Source organism: Rhinolophus sinicus, chromosome 12 (assembly GCF_057876585.1).
Source record: "Rhinolophus sinicus isolate RSI-liver-muscle chromosome 12, RSI-T2T, whole genome shotgun sequence".
Lineage (NCBI taxonomy): Eukaryota > Metazoa > Chordata > Mammalia > Chiroptera > Rhinolophidae > Rhinolophus > Rhinolophus sinicus.
This window is the reverse complement of record NC_142512.1, coordinates 21,986,187-22,007,367: the sequence shown is the minus strand read 5'-3', so window position 1 is coordinate 22,007,367 and position 21,181 is coordinate 21,986,187. Positions and strand designations below refer to the sequence as shown.

Here is a 21,181-nt window from a genome sequence, read left to right as displayed (position 1 = left end):
TTTCTACGTGATGATATTTTTATACGAGGAATAGAATTTTAAAGGAGAGAAATACCTTTTTGAGAACCTAAGTATCCTCATAAAGGTCAGGCTGCCACCAGTAAGCTATGTGACCTTGGGCATGTCCCTCAGACTCTTTGGGTCTCAGTTTCTCTGTGTGTAAAATGGGTATAACCAGACCTTCCACTCCCACCCACCACGCTCAGGCAATGCCTAGCCACACAGGCCCTGCCAAACAGCCCCGTTGTTTTCTGGACACTGCCACCGGGCGTGCTGAGGCGACACAGCCACACACTTAAGATCAGTGTGGTCAGGCTCTTTGAACCTATATATGGACCAAACATGATTCAGTCTCGGGGTGGAGCACAGGAGGAGAGAGGAGAGAAAGTTCTCTGGGGTGAAAAGTGTTTACTTTCCTGGCCCAGAATTCACAGACACCCCTTCTCTCCCAGCGCCTCCACACCCCAGCATCCTACCTTTCTCTCTCTCTCTAGACCTACTTCCTCTTGCTCCTGGCTCCTCCCCATTGAATAACTGCCAAATTGCTTTGGTTTCTATTTCTTTGTGAACTCCTCCCCAGCGCAGAGGACTGCCGACCCTGTGTGAAAAGCAGCGGTGACCACAGAGCTGGTGGAGAGATGGCCTTCAGCAGCCCCCAGACTCCCTTTGTGAACCCGGTGAGTTCCAGGGCAATGGCAGTGCTGCCTGGACTGAGCTGCCTCAGCCAGCGAAGCAGCTCTGGTTCTAGGAGGAAATCACACCTAGTGGCGGGGGAGTAAGGGAGGGCATCCCAAAGAGAACACAGAAGGGCAGAAATGCCAGATGGAGCAATCCTGACACAACTTCTACCCCAGGTCGGTCTCACCCGTGCCTCTTAGGACCAGAGGGGAGGATACTCACCAGGATTCGTGCATGTGACAAATGTTGACTGAGCTGCCTCTGGGTGCCTGCCTTGTCCTAGGTGCTGAGGGGCAGCCGGGCACAAGTAACACACGTACTTAGAAGACTGGTGGTTTGTTTGTATGAAAGGGGAAGTAAACCTGGCTTCTGGGGCAGAATAACAGCCCAGCATGGGGCACTTACTTTGAAGATGACCTCCCTAGGGTCAGCCATTTACTAGCTAGATGACCTCAGGCAAGTTGCTTTTACCTCTCTGGGTCTCAGTTTCCACATCTGTAAAATGGGATAATCGTCAAGCTACCTCCCAGGGTTGGGGTAAGGATTAAGTGAGGTAGCATATCTAAGGTGTTTGAACAGTACTGGCACACTGTAGTTGTTTTTGAAATGTTTAGCATGATTAGGAATCGGGGCAGCAGGGAAGGCCACCTAAGGAGGTGTCTGCTCCCTGCAGGGTGAGTTAACATGGCAGCGGCAGGTCAAGGGTATCTGCAGAGGGACCCTCTGGGGAGAGAGAGAGGAGTGGGGCTGTCCCTGCAGTGTGCGATGCCAAGGGCTGTCTTTTTGCCATGTGTGTGGGCCCTGTCTGCAGGTGGCCTCATTTAAACCCTCTGAGCCTTATTATACCCACATCATACATGGAAAAACTGAGGCTCAGAGACATTGGGGCTACTTGCCAAATGTCCCCAGGCGGTAAGTGGCAGGGTAGGAAGGTGCCTTGATTTACCCCCAGGAGAGGGAAGTACCCACGGAAAGAGCAGTAATGGGGGAAGGCAGGCAAGAGGCAGCCACCGGCCCAGGAGGCCCTTGTAGCCATTGTGTCCCAGGCCTGGCCCTGGAATAGAAGCCTCTCCCGGCCTTGGCAAAGAGCTTTCTGAGGGGCTGGCGACGGGCTGACTGAGCCCTTCCTGTTGGGGCCAGCGGGAGGGTGCGTGGGCAGCACCAGCGTGCTAAGGGGGGAAGCTTCCAGGGCTTCCCATTCAAGCCCGCCTCTGCAGGGGCCGCGGGCTTGGCCTGCTTCCTCCCAGCAGTTGCTGGGGCCCCTCAGCCCACTGTGAGGCAGTTCGCAGTGGGGCTGGAGAAAGCTGGGCCAGGCCCGGTTGGAGCCTTCATGGGGGCTTCAGGGTCAGAACATGTCACCCTGGGCTCATTCTCTCTCAGACGGGGGAATCCCAGAGCTCCTTCCAGGACCTGACATTTTATTACCCTGGTAACTGGTTTCACTTTCCAATCCTTGGACTCAAAAGCCAAAATTTTCAAATCAGAAGGAAAATCCTGCAAGGGCAACAGAGAATCAAAACAGGCCTTGGAGTCTAGACAGGAAAGAGAATGGGTACAACCTCCACAGGTGCCAGGAGCACCTCCATCCAGCCCACATGGGATCCCTCTCCAGGGTGACCTATTGACTTCCAGCAATCAGAATTAACCTTATAGCTTCCGCTAAAGTGTGCCTGGAAGATTACATGGCCCAGCTGTTTTGCTGAGGGCCTGCCTCGGGGACCTCTCACCCCATTCCTTGCCCACGCCCCGCCAACCTCATCTGGCCCAGCCTCCTCAGAAGGCCAGGATGGAGGCTGCAACCACAAGCAGGACAGGACACAATGTTTGGCCCGGGAAAGCACTCAGTGAACCAGAAGCGAGGGTGTTCTGTGCTTCATCATGAGAAGCAGGCTGTGTGGCAGGTAAAAGCATGGAGGCTAAAGTTCAAACCCCACTCTACTACTGCTCAGCTGTGCCCACCTTTGAGCAAGTTACCAAACCTTTCTGTGCCTCAGTTTCCTCATCTGTAGAAGTGGCACTAATAATGACCAGGATTGTTACGAAGATAACTAGATAACAGACCTGGACACTGGCTACCAGAAGGGACTCAGAACCTCTAGGACAGTAGCGCCCTTTGGCTAGAAGCCCACACTGCCTCCTGCAATGAGTCCTCTCTGCCAGCTGGCGCCGGGTGCCCTCTGGTGACTCTGGGTCTCCAGAAGCAGGCAGTCTACTCTCAGGCCTGGAGAGCCTGGTTCTGCTGTCCAGACTTCCAGGTAGGAAGCAGAGGAAAAAGTCCTCAGCCTCCTGGCATGGCCAGGAGCTGAAAGCAAGTTCTGACCCAGCAGAGGGATTAATTCATCCTGGTTAGATGTGAGAGGACGCTGCCCCTTTAAATGAGAGAGATGATGTCTACTTTGCCGTAGTCTCTGCCACTCCCTATCGCCCCTGCCTCACTCAGACACATCTCCTGTTCGGATCCTGTAAGCATTTCATTTTTCTAGGGTATTAATTAAAGAAGAAGTTAGAGAATATATTAGCAACTTGAAAAATGGGAAAATTGACTAGGAGATAGAACTGTCGCCTACATTAATGCAGCTTATAGAACCACATTAGGTACTAGACATTCTGGAGGACAGTTTTGGAATTTGGGAATTTTGCTCTGAGATACCCAGAGGAAAGGCTGGGTGGTAGAGAGGTACCTACTATGTACCAGTGTTTTCCACAGAATTTTTCTCACTAAATCATTGATCTTAAACATACAGTGGAATTATCCCTATTTTATAGATGAGGAAACTTGAGGCAAAGAGAGGTTAAATAAGTTCCCCAAGGCCACTCAGGTAATGAGCAGCAAAATTAGGATTCAAACTTGGAGTATGCCTGGCTCTAAAGTTGATGCAAGCCTCACCATAACCATTGCTCCTTCCGAGTAGCCCCAGAAAGAGAATTTGACAAAGTGGGTGCTGATGGGAACTAGGAGGAGTGGAGATACCACATTAGGAATTTGGAGGCTGCTGGGGGCCTGGCAGAAGGAATGGGGAGCCCAGGAGCAGGAGTAGAGGAGGCGGCTGCCCTGTGGCTGCAGAAAGCATCTAGGAAGAGGTGCTACCCAGGTGGCTGGGAGGGCAAAGGTCATGGCCACCACTATTCTATGGTGGGGTGGGCAGGAGAGAGGGAAGGATGCCTTCTTGGCCCTCTCAGCTTAGCAGAAGGTTTATCCTCTGGAGTAGGTGGGTGTCCTCTTTCGTCCCTTAGGCCTCCTGAGTCTCCGACCAGAGCCCTGGAGTCTTTACTGGGAACTTGGCCTGAGGTCCAGCAGTCTCCATCACTACCCTGGTTCCTTCCCTTCTTGGAAACGGTCACTTCTTCTCAAACTCTTCTGGGAGGCCAGTTCCCCATCACAATCTCTCAGAGCTCTGCGGTCTCATGATCACAGTCTCAGAATGTCTGTGTAACTACTTCAGTTCAGGCCAGCTTCCTTAAAAGCCTAGGAAATCATGAGGCTGAGACTCCCCCTGTCCTAGTCACAGCTGCACCCAAACCCCTAGCACGGTGCAGGACACACCCAGGGCCACCACTAGCAAGTGCGGAAGGGAACAGACAGAAGGAGGCAGGCCCACCGACTGACCACCGTCTTCTCCCTGCAGGTTGTCCCCTTCTTTGGGACCATCCAAGGGGGCCTCCGGGATGGACTTCAGATCAATATCAGTGGGACTGTTATTTTCTCCTGTGATACCAGGTACCTGGAACTCTTGTTTCTCTCCAGCCTCACCCCTTAGCAAATCATGCTTCCTGTCAGCTCAGGTTGGTTCACCTGAGCTGCCTGTACCTGGTTCAGAGGATTCCAGATGAGTAGGGCCTAGCTGCTGCCAACACTCATGGCACCACTGCCATCTGCCTATAGCATCTGGGACCATGAACGTAGACTCCCCAAAGACATAGGGAGAGCAGGAGAGCACGGTCTAAGGCCAGCCCTGAGGCAGATCATTGTGTTCTAGAATTCAACTTTGCACACCAAGACCCAGAATGACAAAAATATCACTTCCTTTATTTCCCATAATTGCCATCATCTACTTCAGAGCTCTCATTTGGCTGACGTGGAAATATTTAAACTTGCTATCAACTCAAAATTTGGTCTCTTTCTGTTTCAAGGTCTTTTCTGGAAAATACTAAGTCGATTCAAAATACATACATCTTCTTAGCACAGTTTCCCACCCCCTCCTCCTTCCCAAAGTGGGGGGAGGGCGGGTGTTTGGGAACAGGGAAGATCTTCTCAGAGGCTGGAGGGCCCTCTGATGCTCACACAACCCTGGCTGACCTCTGCTGACGTCCAGGTGGTGCGGAGGTGTGGGGCTCTCTCCCTGTTTGGGTGGGGTCTACGTACATGGCAGCTGCCTGCTGCAGTCTGTGGTGTCCACAGAAGACCCTCTGGATATGTGGCCTTCTCTCGGAAGTCTCTGAGTCTCAATCCCAGATGTCTTTTGCCCCCAGTAGTCCTCTCATCACCTTGCATGGGGCCTGGGAACCTTCTGGATCCGTTCATACCACTCCCAAGCCCAGCTCAACCTCATCTTGGTATCTACATTCTAGATGACTTCCTCCACCATTGCCTTCCCTGCCAGGTGGATACCTGGGACATCTCTGAGGGCCCCAAGTGCCCCCAGGAGACTCCAATGAAAGCAGGGCCCCCCAGATCCCCCTAAACCCTGCTAGCAGGAGAACCTGGGACCTCTGAACCTCCATCCCCTTCGCTCTCCCTCCCTCCCTATGTCTACCCTTCCTCCCAGTACCAGGAGGGCTTTCTACTCCCATCCTGTTTGATAGAAACTGTCCCTACCTCTTCCCGTGGAAGCTTTTGCCCTCATCCTTCCCTGGGGCAAGAATTTTCAAAGGACCACAGGAATGGAGCTGGAGGACCACAAAGTGGAAAACACATCCCGAGATATTCCAGAGACAATAGTCTCCATTTAAAGAGGACTTTTCTGCTTCCAGAGTCACTGGGAGACACCTTTCCTTTTAGCGTACCCAGAGGGAGGTCAGGCTGAGCTTGGGGCCACCGCGGGTCCCTATGGGCCCTGCTGGCTAGGGATCCACAGAGCGACCTGGTGTTGAGGATGGTGCACAGAACTTGCCCTCCTCCACAGAGAAATCAAATGGGCTCTGCAGGAATTTTATAGGATGTCTATTAAGGGGCGTCTCAGGGCTTGGTGGAATGCCTGGCCCTGGGTGAACGCAGAACACATGAAAGCAGGCGGCCTTCCCTGAGCGCTGTGAGTGAGCTGGGGATACCAGAGTGAGTCTGAGAAGCAGGCCATGATCCACGCATACTCATGCTGAGTTCAGGGAAGGCTGGAGTGGACCGTGACAGCTCAGTGGAGAGAACCTCAGACAGGGACTGTTTTTAGGACCGGAGTGAGCTGTGTCTGGGGAAAGGCAGAATAAACATTTATTGCGCCCCTTTTGTGAATTAGGTTCCTTGGAAGCTCCTTTCGTTTTAATTCCTCACCTTTGAGCTATAGCTAGACCCGAAGGAAGTTTTCGATGGTGAGGGGCTTCCTTGAGGAGAGAGACAGGAAGGAACACTAACTTGCCTGGGAGTTTCCTGGACGCAGCCTCATTAACCATCCCCAAAGGAAGGAAGTCGCCATCATTCCTGGGTGCAGCGACTTGAGGGTAATGTGATTCAGGGTCATCCCAAATGACAAACAGGGCAGAGCTGGGGCCTGGGTCCAGGCCTGCTGACTTCAGGGCCACCACTGTACATCTCACGTGTGGGACACACACCAATGAGGAACAGACAAACACACGGAAAGTTCTCACACCCAGAGAGTTAATATTTATTCTCTGCCTCCCCTTTTGGACACCGTCTTCGTGGTATATTCCATCAGTTTCACATGTTCTTTCAATTTCCTCTCTTCCTTCCCAGTTGAGCAGACATGGGCTGGCCTCCAACGAGTGCCCACTTGGTGTGAAAGGTTCTCGTTTCTAGGCATATTCCTTGATTGCCATCTCCGATACAAGTTTGTAATCAGTTTCCAAGACTTGTTGCTAGTGTCAACATTTTTCTTGCTCCATTTTCTACTTACTTTTGGAAAGTCACGCTGGAAAGGGCAAAATGCAACCATTACACAAAAACACACTACATGCAAGTTAGGTAAACCGAAAAGATAGCAACAAAGTAAGGATGGGGGCCAGCCTGCCATACAGGTTGTACGCAAGTTCCCAGACAGACAGACGTAAATCAAAGGCGCGAGACTCTCCTGTTCCCACCATTGGCAATAAACCGGGCTACAGAACACCTTCTGATTTCCCTTGTACTAGGTTTTCTGTGAACTTTCAGACCGGCTGCAGTGACTATGACATTGCCTTCCACTTCAACCCTCGGTTTGAAGAGGGAGGGTATGTGGTGTGCAACACAAAGCAGAATGGAAGCTGGGGGCCTGAGGAGAGGAAGATGCAAATGCCCTTCCAGAGGGGGAGTCCGTTTGAGCTCTGCTTCCTGGTGCAGAGCTCCGAATTCAAGGTGAGCAGGAACAGTCCTGGCCTCCCTCCCGCTGCCTGACCCGCAGGCGGGCATGGTGAATAGCCCTTCAACAATCACCGGATCAATGCCATTATACAAATAACCTACCATTTCCTCATAAGGGCTTATTGATGGCTACCATTTCCTTACACAGCTTCACCTGCATTTACAGGTGCATCTGTTCCTTCTCCTATCAGGAAATAAGAACTAGATTAAGTCACCAGGAGGATATTTGGCCTCAAGGTCCAAGTTCCAGTCCTCTGCTGTAGCCATTCCTCCACAGGTCCCTGATAACATTTGTTTTGTGAGGACATTATTGCAGCCCTTATCCAAATTTTATGAATAGCTTAGCTTTGCATGGCGTTGTAAATTCCTTTTGCAAACAGAGTAGTGCCTGTTGGGCTTGGGGAGATGGCTGTCCCTGTCAGTGCTTCTGTGAAAGTGGATGTTCCCATTCCCTCAATGTGCAACCCCAGGTCCCTTCTCCTCTTCTCCCCTGAGGATTTTATGCATATTTAAATGTGCATATTTAAATAACACCTGAGGTGAGCTAAGACTAGAAAGACAAACCTACTACCATAAACAAACAACCATGAGAACTAAGAAGCCAACAACTAGAGCCAAGTGCAGATTGGGTTTGGATATATTTTAGTGTTTTGTGTGTTTTTTTAATGAATTTTATCGGGGAATATTGGGGAACAGTGTGTTTCTCCAGGGCCCATCAGCTCCAAGTCGTTGTCCTTCAGTCTAGTTGTGGAGGGCACAGCTCACTCGCCCATGTGGGAATCCAACCGGCAACCCTGTTGTTCAGAGCTTGCGCTCTAACCAACTGAGCCATCAGGATATATTTTGGATCACACACCTATTCCTGTAACGAGCTCAGCTCTGAGGACTGGTGCCCTGACCTGCAGGGGATGGATATGAAAACTAGAAGCAGAGGTCCTCGCGGCTCAGGTGCGCTCCCTGCCCTGGCCTGGACCCCTGCCCTGGAATGTGCACTCATCTTGGCAGGTGACAGTGAACGGCAGCTTCTTCATGCAGTACTCACACCGCGTGCCCTTCCACCGCGTGGACACCATCGCCGTCGCCGGCAATGTGGGGCTGTCCTACATCAGCTTCCAGGTCAGAACGTCCACCTGACACCTCTCCCAGTCTATGGCTAGTCCCTGTCGGGTGGGCCCAAAGGTACCAGCCGATCTCCTACCCTGGTGACTCTGGGGACACATCTCTGGCTCCCTGTCTTGTCCTTCTTGTGTCACTGTCTCTGTCCAGAACACCTGCTTCAGTCTCTCAGACTCCTAGGCCACTCTTTTCTGTCACTCTCTATTTCCACCCTGGTTAGGAGGCCATGTGGTTCCAGAAAGAACCCAGGCTTGGGAATCAAACTGAGTCTAGCTCAGATTCCAGCTCTGTCATTGTCATCAGCTGTGGGATCTTAGGCAAGTGACTTTGCCTCTCCAAGCCTCAGTTTCCTTATCTGTGGAAGGGGCATAGTCACTGCCACCCCACGGGTCATTGTGTGAGTTCGGTGAGGCAATACCTGCCAGAGGTCACACAATGGCCTACATGGACCCACACCAGGGTTTATTGGACCCTCTCTGTGTTTTAAAATTTTCTACTGTGTTGCCAGCATCTAAAAGGTCAGAAGTTTCGCGTTCTGGAGTTGAGTGGTAGTGATGGCTGCACAACAGTGTGAATGGACTTCATGACACTCAACTGCGCACTTAAAATAGTTACGGAGATACATTTTATGCGTATTTTACCACAATTTTTTTTTTTTTAAAAGTCAAGTGATATCATGGAAATCTGAATTTCTGGCTTTTTGTGAAAACTGGGAGGATTGGACTATCGTGGGCCCACATTCCCCCAGAGTCCTAGGTGGCTGGATTAGAGCTGTTGTTACAGCTTTGGGCATTTGCGTGCGCTCCCTCAGAGGAGAAGAGCACCCAGTCAGCCCTCAGCAAACACGAGCTCCTCTCTCTTTGGTCCTCCTCTCATGTTCCCTCCCTACGCAACTCTCTCCCTTCCTGCCTGGCTTTCCCCTTCTTGCGCTGGCCCCTGCCTTTTCACTCTTCCTTGCCTCTGTTAATGCTTCTCTTCACTCCATGGTAACTTTTGTTTTAACAGAACACCCGTGCAGCCCTAGTCCAGCCTGTCTTCTCCGGGGTGCAGTACTCCCAGGCTGCCCGTTTCCCACCCAAGCCCAAGGGGCGCAAACCAAAAGTGAGTTACACATGGAAAATCTGGGAGGCTGAGCAGGAAGGACAGAGGGTCCGAAAGGCTACTTCCGGCCAGGGTCCACAGGCGCCATCACGCCCACCCAGGTTTCCCTCTCTCCTCCATCCACCAGGCACCCAGAGCCAGGACCTGGGAGCTGTCTTGATTCTTCCCTCCCCTCCTGAATATCTATCCAGGGTATCAACACCTGTCCTTCCCAAAGCCACTGCCTTGGTCCAGGCCACCTGACCCTTCACCCCCCCTTACACCCAACCACGCACTACCACAGTGACCTTCCCATAAGCAAATCCGATCACATCCTCTCCCTGCTTAAAAATCCTAAAGGCCCCAAGCCCTTCTAAATAAAACTCAGATTACCCCACAGGACATAGAGAATCCTCTCCGGTCTTGCCCAGCTCAGCTCACCTCGCGCCTCGCACCTCACTCATGAAGCTCATGCAGCCTCTACTGCTCACTCAAGGTTCTCTCTGGCCACCACGCTTTTGCACGTGTTGTTCTGGTGTCAAAGACTCTTTACCACCTCACCCCAGCCAATCCCTAATTGCCCTTCAACGATCTGCTTAAATGTCGCTCCTCAGGAGCGTCTTCCCTGCCTGGTAAATTGCTGGATGTCCCTACCCCCAACCCATCCCCATGGACTCTGCACAGCTCTGTACCATGCCAGTCACCATGTCCTGTTATAACTGTATATTCATGTCTGTCCTCGTTACTCCATGCCCTCCTTCCCGACACCCATGAGCCTGGAATTATGACTTGTTCCTTTGTGTATCCCCAGCACTTTGCCCAGTGCCTGGAATGCAGCAGGGACTCGATAAAGGAATGAGGAATGTGGTTTGTACAGCCAGTAGATGGGGAGACCAGCCAGGACAAGAAGTCTGCTGGGTGGGGACAGGGTCTAGGACAGGAAGGGAAGAGGGTCTGGCCCTTCCTGTGGCTGCTCGAGCAGTGGGGGATGGGGACAAGGGGTGTCTCTCTGTCCAGCCTTCCTGTGGCCCATCACAGTACAGCCAGGGCACCTGCTTCCTGCCACACCGACCTGACTTCAGGACTGGTGGAGCTCCAGAGAGCCTTTGCAGGGCAGCCCAACTTTGGACCTGGCCTGGGGAGGTCAGGGTGTGCTGGATACAACCAGACAGAACTGGTACCATTTTGGATTTTATCACTTGCTACCTGGGCAGGCTTGGGCACATTGTTTAACCTTCCTGAGCTTGGTTGCCTCACTTAGCAAAGCAGAAGCTAAGGATGCCTCCCCCATAAAGCACTGAGGCCAGAACTTGGCACACAGTATAGGCATTATGAATACTAGTTTTCACCGTCTGGGTGAAATACGGCACTGGAAATAATGGTTTTTGTCTGTGGGAGCTAAGGTAAGCTATATGTTCTGTATCAGACGCACCGCCCTCTCTCTCTGGAGGAGCCAATGGGGATATTCCCCCTCCTTCAACCCTGACAGCCCCCCCGCCCCCAGCCCCATTTCATAACCATGGTATACCCGGGATGGTGGGTGAGAATCTGGGCACCATGGGCTCGGGAAGCCTTGCTTGGGAGCAGGAAGGAGGTAAGCATGAGTCTGGGAAGGCATTTCTTATGACAGTTTCCACCATCATCTCACCCCCATGTGGCACCAATGTTAACCACCATTTTGATTTTCTCATCCCTTTCAGCCTCCAGGTTTTGGGCCGGCCAATTCAGCTCCCATTGTAAGTCTCTTTCTCTCTTCGAAACCTCTTCATTTTGGTCCTTCCTGTGGGTTAAAAGGAGGAAGCAGGGCCAGCTATTAGGCCTCTACCAGAGGGAGGGTGGGACAGCTCGGGCCAGACGCCTTGACCATCTGCCTGGTTGTGATGGTGGTGCTGGTGGAGTTTGGGGGCCGGGGTGGTTGGCTGGCTCTGATGAATTAGGAAACAGCTCGAATTGCCCAAGCCTCTGCCATTCTGTGGGCAACCACAGGAGACGGACACCCCACATTTACTTTTTCCTCCTGCAAAGTGAAGCTACGCTAGAGAAATTCTCCTGAGAAGAAAGATGGGCCACAGGCCACAAATGAGGCCATATTTCTTCTCCAGAAGAAATCTTGGCTCCTCCCTCATCTCCTTAAGAGGAAAAAACACTTCTATCTTTCAGATTTGAGGAATCGGGTCAGGGTGACTGGGCTGGTTACCTGCTTGGAGGGTGTATGTGAAGTGGTGCCCTCGGGTGGCAGGTGATGGTCTTTACGCTGGTGAGTGCTGGTTAAAACCCAGTTTCTTTCTTCCAGACTCAAACGGTCATCCACACTGTGCAGAGCGTCCCTGGACAGGTGTTCCCTGTAAGTCTGAAAGCTCTGGTCAACTCACAGCCCCACCATGTCCCCCTTCACCAAGGACTGAATTCTCTAGTCCCAGAGGAGGGAAGAAAGCAGGAGGATGGGGACATTTGGGGCTGGGCCCTCTCTGCTCAGGAGACATACAAGTTAAACCTCCCTTGGGATAGCAGAGATTCTGGATCAGACTGGCTTTGCACAGCAGCCCAAGAAGCAGGACCTTAGGGGCCAACAGGAAAACGGGTCGTTCTGTCACTGAGAGGGGAATGCAGTGATCCCAGCAGCCGGATCTGAGGCCCTGCATGAGGATGTGGCCTCAGGACGTCACTGCTGATCGCAGGCGTAAGCTGCTACTTCTCTTCCGCCTGCTGACACAAGTCAGACAGGAGGTCTGGAGTCAGGATAGCTGTCTGTAGAGGGGTCGAAAGCAGGTGACCATGATGGGGTCTGGGAATATGGCAGGAAGTTCCACCAAGGCTGACAGGAGAGGGAAGGTGAATGGGAGAATCCAGGTACTGAAGCATCACACTGGAGTGTCCCCTCTAGAGTGTATGGGGCCTGGGTGTGGGCTCACTCCTGCACTGAATTTCCCGGTCTCTTTTCAACAGACTCCTGTGATCCCACCTACGGTGTACCCCAACCCCGTCTATGTAAGTGATTGCTCAGGGAGGGTGGGGGTTTTGTTTGTGCTGGGCAGAGTGGGAAGGGCAGCTTAGAAAATTCAAAGCAGTCCTAAATTTAGTAAACTGAAGTTCTTCAAACATCCAGGTACATTAGAAGACTGTTGAAAGGAGCTTTCACCTTTAATATTGTCCCTTCATCATGAGCATATTATATGGCCTTCCCTTCTCAGCCCAAGTAGCCTTTTGTGTCTGGCTAAAGTTCTTTTCATGACAGTTTAAGCCCATTAATTTGAGGAATGCTGGACAGTTTTCCTCTGACATTCACTAACCAAGTAAAGATATCATGGAGTTCTTTCTTGAAAATACGTTACTCACACACAGGCACGGTTGTCAACCTCAGTTGACAGATCAAATTCATGGCAATTGGCAGAAAGCTCCCCCTCCAGTGGCAGCTGCTCTGGCGGCCGCTGGTTGACATGCCCCTCTCTTCCCGACAGCCGATGCCTTTCTTTACCACCATCCCGGGGGGGCTGTACCCCTCCAAGAACATCATCATTTCGGGCATCGTCATGCCCAGCGCTCACAGGTAAGCCTGGGCTCTCAGGGAGGAGAGGTTCCCCAAGGTCACACTGGCCATGCCCCTGGCTCTAGGCAGGCTGGGAAGGGGCAGGGGCCCAGAGCTCAGTGGGCACAGGAAGTCCATGTGAGCTGCCCACCCCCAGGTTCCACATCAACCTGCGTTCTGGGAGTGACATCGCCTTCCACCTGAACCCCCGTTTTGATGAGAACGCCGTGGTCCGAAACACGCAGATCAACAGCTCTTGGGGTTCTGAGGAGCGGGGCCTGCCGGGAATGATGCCCTTCGCCCGAGGCCAGAGCTTTTCGGTAAGGTGCCACAGCCTGGAGCTCAGACGGGCTCCGGAGGGGCAAATGGAGCAGGGGGTGGGAGGTGTCTGGGGGTCCCTCGAACAAGATGAGAGCTGAGGCCTCTGGGGTGAGGGCTGGGCCCAGAAGAAGAGAATGTGTTCAATCAATTATTGTTATTATGGTTTTACTATGACTGTCTCACATAAGATAGGTGGTGGTGTCTGCTGTTTACAGACAGAAAACAAACTCTCAAGTGTATGTTCCTTGCCTGAGGTCACACAGACAATAAGTGCCAGATCGAACCCAAGAATGAGGTGTCACTCATTTATTCACTCACTCATTCATTCAGCAGTTATTTATCAGCTGTTTTATCAAGGCCTACTTTGTGCAGGAAGTAGCCTGGTGCTGGGGGAATAGCCATGAAGCAGACAGATGAGGCCTTGCTCCCACGGAGTTTATAGTTTAGGTGAGGGAAGAACAGGGAACAAACGCAGATCACAACAGGTTAGCTATGCCGAAAGCAAAACGGAATAAGGACATAGAGGAAGGCCTGGCAGGGGCCACGCTACCTTAGACGGGGACAGCTCTCAGAGACCACAGTCCAGTGGAGACCCCAATAATAGAAGGAGCCCACTGCACAAAGATTTGAGGGGTGCATTCCCGGCAGGCAGCGGAGGAAGCAGCTATTATTGCAAAAGCGAGAGAATCAGGGGCGTGGCCTGTCTAGGAACAGGGAGGCCAGGGATTCCCAGGTGGAGAGTGGGGCAGAGAGGTGTGGGGTGGAGCAGCTGAAGGCCTGGATCACTCAGCAGATGTTCTCAACCCTGACTACATATTGAATTCACCTGGAGAGCTTAAAAAAAAATCAATGCCTGGCTCCGCCCCAGCCCAATAAGGGGGTGAGCGTGGGCACATGTATTTTAAAATAAGCCCTAATACTCCTCACCCAGGTTTGGAAATGACAGATGTAAGGTCTTAAGGGACATGGAAAGGAGTTTGGATTTTAATACAGTGTGTTGTTGTGTTTCAAGCCAGAAAGCAATATGCTTGGATTTATACGTACCAGTAGCTGTGTGGCTTTGAGCAAGTGACGTAGATGCTCTGTGCCTCAGTTTCTCATCTAAAAATGGGGCTAATAACAATATCAGTCTCATGGAGATGTAAGAATGAAACATTGTGTTTGTGACATGCATGGATGGTGCCTGGGGCGCAGTAAGTGTGATGCAGGTGTTAGTTATTGCGATGGGGATGACGATGCCTTAACAGGTATGCTGACTCCCTTGCAGAGAATGTTTGGGGCGGAAAAGACAGGTTAGGACGCTGCCACTGCAGGAGCACGGGCATGGCACACTCCTGTGTGCTGAGTACTGGGGGCATGGATGGCACGGGCCAGCATTCCTGCCCCTAGAGGCTCAGGGTCCAGTTGGAGAGTGACGGTGGGGTGGGGGACATGGCTTGAGAAAGCACCTGACTCAACTACCGTGTTTCCCTGAAAATAAGACCTAGTCGGACAATCAGCTCTAATGCATCTTCTGGAGCAAAAATTAATAAGACCGGGTCTTATATACTATACCATACTATAACATAATATAATTAATATAATATAATATAACATAAGACTGGGTCTTATATAATATAATTAATATAATATAATATAACATAATATAATACCGAGTCAATATAATATAATATTATAATACTGGCTCTATAATATAATATAATATAAAATATAATATAATATGATATAATATAATAATACTGGGTCTTATATTAATTTTTGCTCCAAAAGATGCATTAGAGCTGATTGTCTGGCTAGGTCTTATTTTCGGGGAAACACGATAGGAGGGGGTCAGGAGGTAGGGTAAGGCAGGTAAGGTTTGCTGGAGGGGGGTGTACTCCAAGGGGTGATTTGCAGTTATCCATGTGGGCAAAGTGTGCAGATCAGGGACGCAGGAGGAAGGGCATTCTGGGCTAAGGGAACAGAATATGCAAAAAGACGGGGAGGAGAGTACACGGCATGTTTACGAAGAGTGAATCCTTCAGTGTGGCTAGAATGCAGGTGGGGGGGCAGTGTACTTAATGTTTGAGAAAGGCAGGAAGGAGGGAGGGAGACACCAGCCTGCATTTAGTTTTGAGGACTTTCCAAGTGGAGTGCAAATGACGTGGCCTTGACTCGTCTGTCCAGGTGTGGATCATGTGTGAAGGCCACTGCCTCAAGGTGTCCGTGAACGCTCAGCACCTGTTTGAATACCGCCATCGCCTGAAGAATCTGCCTGCCATCAACAACCTGGAAGTGGCGGGTGACATCCAGCTGACCCACGTGCAGACATAGGCAGGATCCGTGGCCTTGGGGACAGGGGCTGGGACATGTTGCTGTCTGGATCTGCTCATCAGCTTTACCTTCTGGCTGTAGCTAGCCTGCAGTGGAGAAGGCAGCTGGCTGGGACTACTTTCCTCAGCCAGGGCAGCACCTGGGGCTCCAGCTGCCCAAATCCTACTATCCATGGACCGCGGCGGTCTGTGCAGGCTGAAGCCCCATATTCAGTCTCCTAAGCAGGAAGGGAGGGGCGTCCTGGGCCTTCCCAAGCTCCCAGCCCAGGCCTCCCCCCCGTCTACCTCTCAATCCCATTCCCATACCCCATTCAAGTCCATCTCAGGCCCAAGCCATCAGCTGGTCACTCACAGGGGAGGCCATCTCCTTTCTCCAACCTTTAACCTCTCCTGCATCCTGCATCAACCCTTCTCCCGCTCCAGGAAAGTGACTGATTAATACTTGTTGGTCTCCAGCAACTGACAGAAACTTCCTCAGCTGGGGGCTCCCCCACTTTCCAGTGTCCTTCAAATAAAGAGAGAAAGAAAAATGCTTGTTGGCACATATGCACGGGGTGATTGTCGTTTACTGTGTGTGGAGACATTTTGGCCTCTGGAATTGGGGAGGTCCTGGTTGAGGACAGAGCATGGGCTCACTTTGATCAGGGGAGCCCTGACATCCGTGCCTGCTCCCAGTGGGTCCCCCGCAAACCCCACAAGGGTGCTGGAGGAAGCAGGGTGCCTCAGGCCTCTTGGGCAGGAATTACTAACGCAGGAAACTTGGTAGTAGAGTGAACCCAGGAAATAGTCTCATGCTCCTGAGACTGGCCAAGAGCTGGGCCAGAACTTGTGATGGCTGCGGCAGGGCCAGGAGGTCAGATGGCAAGGCCAGCTCATCAGAACCCTGTGTCCCAGTGGGAGGAGGTGGCAGGTGGGGTCAGGAGAAGCTGACTTAGAAGAGAGGCTTGTTTGTGTTGTTCCACTGTGAATCCCCCAGTTAAGGGTTAGGGTGTGGTGGGGAAAGTGGCTCAGTGTGAGGGGTCTGCCAGCCACTGGGCCAGTGTGGGAGGGCCCAGCTCTGTGTCTATATGATGCCAACACACCCTTCTAATGCCATCAAGAATCCAGTGCCTCAGGAACCAGGGTCAGGCTCAAAGCATAGTCCTTGGACCAGCAGCGCCTACAGCACTGGGGAGTTATTGAAAATGCAGAAGCTCGGGCCCTGCTGCAGACCTCCTGAATCAGAGCCTGCAAGGTAACGCGGTCCCAGGCAGTCTATGTGCATTTCAGAGTGTGAGAGGCGCTGGTCCAGGTGACCCGTTCTTGACCATGTTATTAGATGCTTTGCTGGGACACTGGAAGCTGCCATGCCTCCTTCTTCCTCCACCACGCCATCTGAGAACAGGGGCCAGGGAGCCAATGAAACAGACGCCAAACCCAAGCTGGGAGCCAGATTTTGCCAGACCCCCACTTAGCCCCTGGCTGAGTTCCTTCCTTGTACTCACTGGGAGAAAGAAACGTGGCTCAGTCCCTGAAGAAGCCTTTCCTGTGAAAGATGTGTGTCCTTCACTCATGGCCATGTCCTTGACACGCAGCCCGACCTCACCTGCTTTGTCATCCAGGTGCCAAGTCATTATTGGCCAAACTCTCATGAAGCGGGCTGCCCCAGAGCAAAATACATGGCTTTGTAAGACAGGCTGTGTGGTCAGGCCCTTCACTACACAGCTGGCATCATGTGCGGCTCCACCCCCGTGCCGCTCCGCCCTGCCCACCCCCCTCACTTCAGCTGAGGCCCCGCAGGAGGCCTGTGGCCCCCTTATCCGCACCACAGTTTTCAGATGTGCACTCCGTATGCCGCCCCTACACCTGGTGGCCATTTCAGAGAATCAGTGTGGCCAAGTTGATATGTCCCTTTGAGGGGTATTTTTCTGGGCACGGCACCCACCACCAGTCTTCAACTCTATATAACTTAGAGCTGCTTTTTTTTTTTTTTTTTAAGATTTTTATTTTTATTTTTTTATTGGGGAAGGGGAACAGGATTTTATTGGGGAACAGTGTGTATTTTCAGGACTTTTTATTAGGGAACAGTAGTGTGTTTTTCCCAGGATTCATCAGCTCCATCCAAGTCTAATTGTCCTTTCAATCACAGATGTGGAGGGCACAGCTCAGCTCCAGGTCCAGTTGCTGTTGCTAGTTGCAGGGGGCGCAGCCCACCATCCCTTGCAGAAGTCGAGGAGTCTAACTGGCAACCTTGTGGTTGAGAGCCCACTGGCCCAAGTGGGAATCGAACCGGCAGCCTTCGGCATTAGGAGCACGGAGCTCCAACCACCTGAGCCACCGGGCTGGCACAGGGCTGCTTTTCCTACAAACACCGCCCCCCACACACATATGATGTGGTTAAAATAAAATGCATTTCATGTAACTATCTCCATCAAGGAGTCATACAGGGAAGGCTTAAATGGCCCTCAGCAGCACTTTTTTTTTTTTTTAATGCAGTACACAGGGGAACCAGATATGGGGTGGCATGACAGCGCCTCACGATGGTCACTTGAGGGGATGCAATCAGAAGAAAGGTCCATCCTTCCCACCCATTGGCCAGGCCTGGCATTGCAGATTTACTCTCCAAGGGACCAGGGAGGCCCCAGTTCTCCGTTATTGGGAGAAAGAGGCTCAAAGGAGACAGGAGGTCCCACTCAGTCCAGGCTGCTACTTGGTAGCAGGTCAAGTAAAGGGTACGAGGAGGAAGGAGATGGAGAAATAAGATGTGAGGCTTGGGGATTTAATTTCCCTCCATCTCCCCAGACCCTGTGACCTCAGGTAATTGAGAATTGGCTTCATCATGAAATTCTGTGGCAGCAGCTTTAACTTTTCCTGTGGGTTGTTGGAGCTCTGGGATCGCTGGCCTGCCCTGCTGCCCCATCCTTTTTCACCTCGTAGGGAAATACAGCACCAAAGATATCTTCATGATAGCGCTTCTGGCTCTTTAAGGGAAAACAGAGACCAATGTGTCAGCTCTGCTGGTTCAGCCACCTCTCATTCATTAGGTCCTGCCCGAGGATCCCTCAGCTTCCCTCTCACATGTACACTCGTGAGCCACTTGCCTTCCCAACTGTCAGACTTAGATTATACTTGACTCTCACTTAGACTCTTTACCTCCCTCCAGTGCCCACCCGGTGTGGACCACTTGGGCTTTATGATGGACAGTACAGCCTGCCTAGTGCTTGCACAAGATGCTCCCAGAAATGGGGGCTCTGATTTGGTGATTGCTGCGTCCTTTCTCCCAGCCTTGAAGTATCACGATGCACAGGAGCATGTGAGAGGCTCTGCAAGTCTTACAGTTTGCCTCTGTTTAACTGAGCAACCCGACCAAGATGTACAAAATCAGGCCTCTCACAGCCCACCCAGTTCTGACCTCCAGGATTCCTGTGAGGTTCAGGACAGTGCTGAGCCTGACTCCTCCAGCCCTGGCTCCCTGGCCCTTGACCTTCATCCCCAGCCCACACACCAGTGACCATACCTTAAGCTGGAAGAAATAGTCCTCGACCTGCTCCTCACTCAGGCTCAGCTTGGCAGCCACCAACTGCTTCAGGGTACGGGCCACATCCCGGGCCATGCGCACGTCCCCGCAGACATAGAGGTGGCCTTGCTCCTCGTGGAGAACGCAGAGCACCTCCTCAGCCAGCTGCTGCCGCAGGATATCTTGAACATAGACCTGAAACCAGAGGAAATGGTGGGTCTGGGCCCCTGCTGCTGGGGAGAAGCTTGCAGTCAGGACAGCTGACCATGGGGAGGCGGTGACAGGTCACAGGGGGCGGAAGGGTGAGCAGCCCCCCAGCCAGGACCTTGCACAGGGACCAGGCCCAGCATGAGGAGGGGCACCTGGTTGGCCCCAGACTATCCTCAGGCTGGAGAGAGGAAGGCTGGCCACAGCGCCGTCCTCGGGGAGCTCCCGTGGCACTCCTGGATTTACTCTGAATTCACCATGCTTCCAAGAGGCATCAATCAAGCCACTTCCCTATGCAGAGCTCTGAGGCCCACCTGCCTACACCCCAGAAAAGAGAGCCTCTCAGTGCAGAATGTCTGTGGGATCGCCACTGTAACTCAGAGCAGGGCACAGAGCCCTGGCCTCCTCCGTGACACAGAAGTCCAGGAGCCCATTGGGGAGACACTCGGTGACCCCAGCGCTGGGCATGGAGCACTCTCCTGGGAGGAGCCCTGATGGGACAGGTTCGTAAGAGCTGAGCCAAGTCTGTCCCGACTCCCCAGGCTCATGGGGCAGCAGAGCAGGTGGGCCCAACTTAGTCCTGACCGGCTCAGGGCCTCTCTCTTTTCCCAGAAGAGAGAAGTAACAGCTGCACAGCCTGCCTCAGACAGTGGTATAACTGCCTCCATTTTAGAGCCTAGGAGATGAAAGCTCAGAGAGGTGAGGGGGCGGGTGGGGTGCCAGGGCGCCCACCATAGTCTGTGCTTTTAATGCTCCGCCCATTGCACGGGCACTTGCTGCATTTACCTTGGTCTGGCCAGGCAGGCGAGAATAGGCTGTGTGCACCTCATGCAGCACCCCCTTCCGGACCATCTCCAACATTTCCTCTTGATAGAGGTGGTCCTCGTCGGGGCGGTGGCACCCGAACAGCAGGGTCATGCGGCCGCCCTGGAGCCCTGCAAAACCCAGCAGGCTGCAGTTACCAGAGTGGCCACCAGAGGGCGGGCATCAAGGCCTGAACCGCTGAGTGCCCAATTTGAATTCTCATTTCATCCCCGTGAGTAACCATCCCATCTAATACTTTCCCCACTTTACAGCTGAGGAATCGGAGGCCCAGGGTGTTTAGATCACTTATCCATACAGGCTGAGGTAAACTTCAGATAGGGGCCAAGAAACGTGTATGGGCAGTGGCACAATTCTCCTGCAGCTCCAGTTGGACTCCCAGGCAGGGGCTGGTCACCAGGTGCCCCCCCTCGCCTGGGAACCCTCCAGCAGTACCTTTGTGCTCGGCGTCATGGAGCCGCTGCTGCCAGAAACTGCGGAAGGGAGCGATGCCCGTGCCAGGCCCGATGAGGATGCAAGGATGGGAGCGGTCCTCGGGGAGCTGGAAGCTACTGGCACTGAAGGGGACAGGGACAGAAGGAGAGATGCCCTAGTTCTCAGACACCATGGGCTAGGTGCACATGCAAGACAGGGCCTAGGGATCTGGGGGGGGAGGTATGGTTGGGCGTGGTAGTGTTGGGGGGTGCCGAGAAGACAATGAGCTAAGATTTGATTCCCAAATCCTGCAGGCTGCTTCATACCCTGACCAGACACACCATCATCTCGCCTTGGGCTCCCTTTGAAAAAGCCTGAACCTCACTGTACTCTGGGCCCCATCCCCACTGTCACCTCCATCCCCGCTAGAGACTTGGCCATGCCCTCTGGCCAGCTCACAGAATGGAGAGGCCCAGTGTGACCCCCAGGGCCTTTTTTAGGGGCCCAGAGAGGCACCTAAACCCCAGGTCCCGCCCTTTCAACCCACAACTCCCAGGAGCCAGTGGTCTGGGAGTGCTTACCTTCGTACAAAGCAGGGCACTGGGTCCTGGGACTTCAGGCTGCTGAGCCACGTGCTGCAGACACCATGGTGCAGGGGACCCTGGCCATCTGCAAGGATAGCAAAGACCTGACCAACATCG

At 52.6% G+C, this 21,181-nt stretch overlaps 2 protein-coding genes across 3 annotated transcripts in view; one reads left to right on the top strand and one right to left on the bottom strand.

Moving 5' to 3' along the window:
- Positions 1-526: 526 nt before the first annotated feature.
- On the top strand, positions 527-16,087 carry LGALS9 (galectin 9). Of its 2 annotated transcripts, XM_019731398.3 has the most exons (11): positions 527-677; positions 4,305-4,396; positions 6,979-7,180; positions 8,192-8,302; positions 9,308-9,403; positions 11,083-11,118; positions 11,676-11,726; positions 12,329-12,370; positions 12,841-12,929; positions 13,066-13,228; positions 15,396-16,087. In XM_019731398.3, the coding sequence occupies exons 1-11, from the start codon at positions 639-641 to the stop codon at positions 15,540-15,542; spliced, it is 1,068 nt and encodes a 355-aa protein (XP_019586957.2). In that variant the 5' UTR covers positions 527-638; the 3' UTR covers positions 15,543-16,087. The 2 variants fall into 2 exon arrangements, with proteins under 2 accessions (XP_019586957.2, XP_019586958.1); XM_019731399.3 differs by lacking the exon at positions 9,308-9,403.
- Positions 16,088-17,499: 1,412 nt separating this feature from the next.
- Positions 17,500-21,181, bottom strand: part of NOS2 (nitric oxide synthase 2) — a 31,006-nt gene continuing 27,324 nt past the window's right edge. Inside the window, exons 22-26 of the mRNA XM_019731397.3 lie at positions 21,062-21,149; positions 20,502-20,623; positions 20,031-20,179; positions 19,038-19,232; positions 17,500-18,501 (exon numbers count right to left, since the gene is read on the bottom strand). Coding sequence (XP_019586956.3) covers positions 18,382-18,501; positions 19,038-19,232; positions 20,031-20,179; positions 20,502-20,623; positions 21,062-21,149 — 674 coding nt within the window. The 3' untranslated portion in view covers positions 17,500-18,381. The remainder of the gene's footprint in view (positions 18,502-19,037; positions 19,233-20,030; positions 20,180-20,501; positions 20,624-21,061; positions 21,150-21,181) is intronic.

Excerpts from the sequence above, each read along its gene's own strand:
- LGALS9 (XM_019731398.3), top strand. The coding sequence starts at position 639 with ATGGCCTTCAGCAGCCCCCAGACTCCCTTTGTGAACCCG. Across the intron at positions 8,303-9,307 it reads TGTCCTACATCAGCTTCCAG|AACACCCGTGCAGCCCTAGT; the intron begins GTCAGAACGTCC and ends TTGTTTTAACAG. Across the intron at positions 11,727-12,328 it reads TCCCTGGACAGGTGTTCCCT|ACTCCTGTGATCCCACCTAC; the intron begins GTAAGTCTGAAA and ends TCTTTTCAACAG.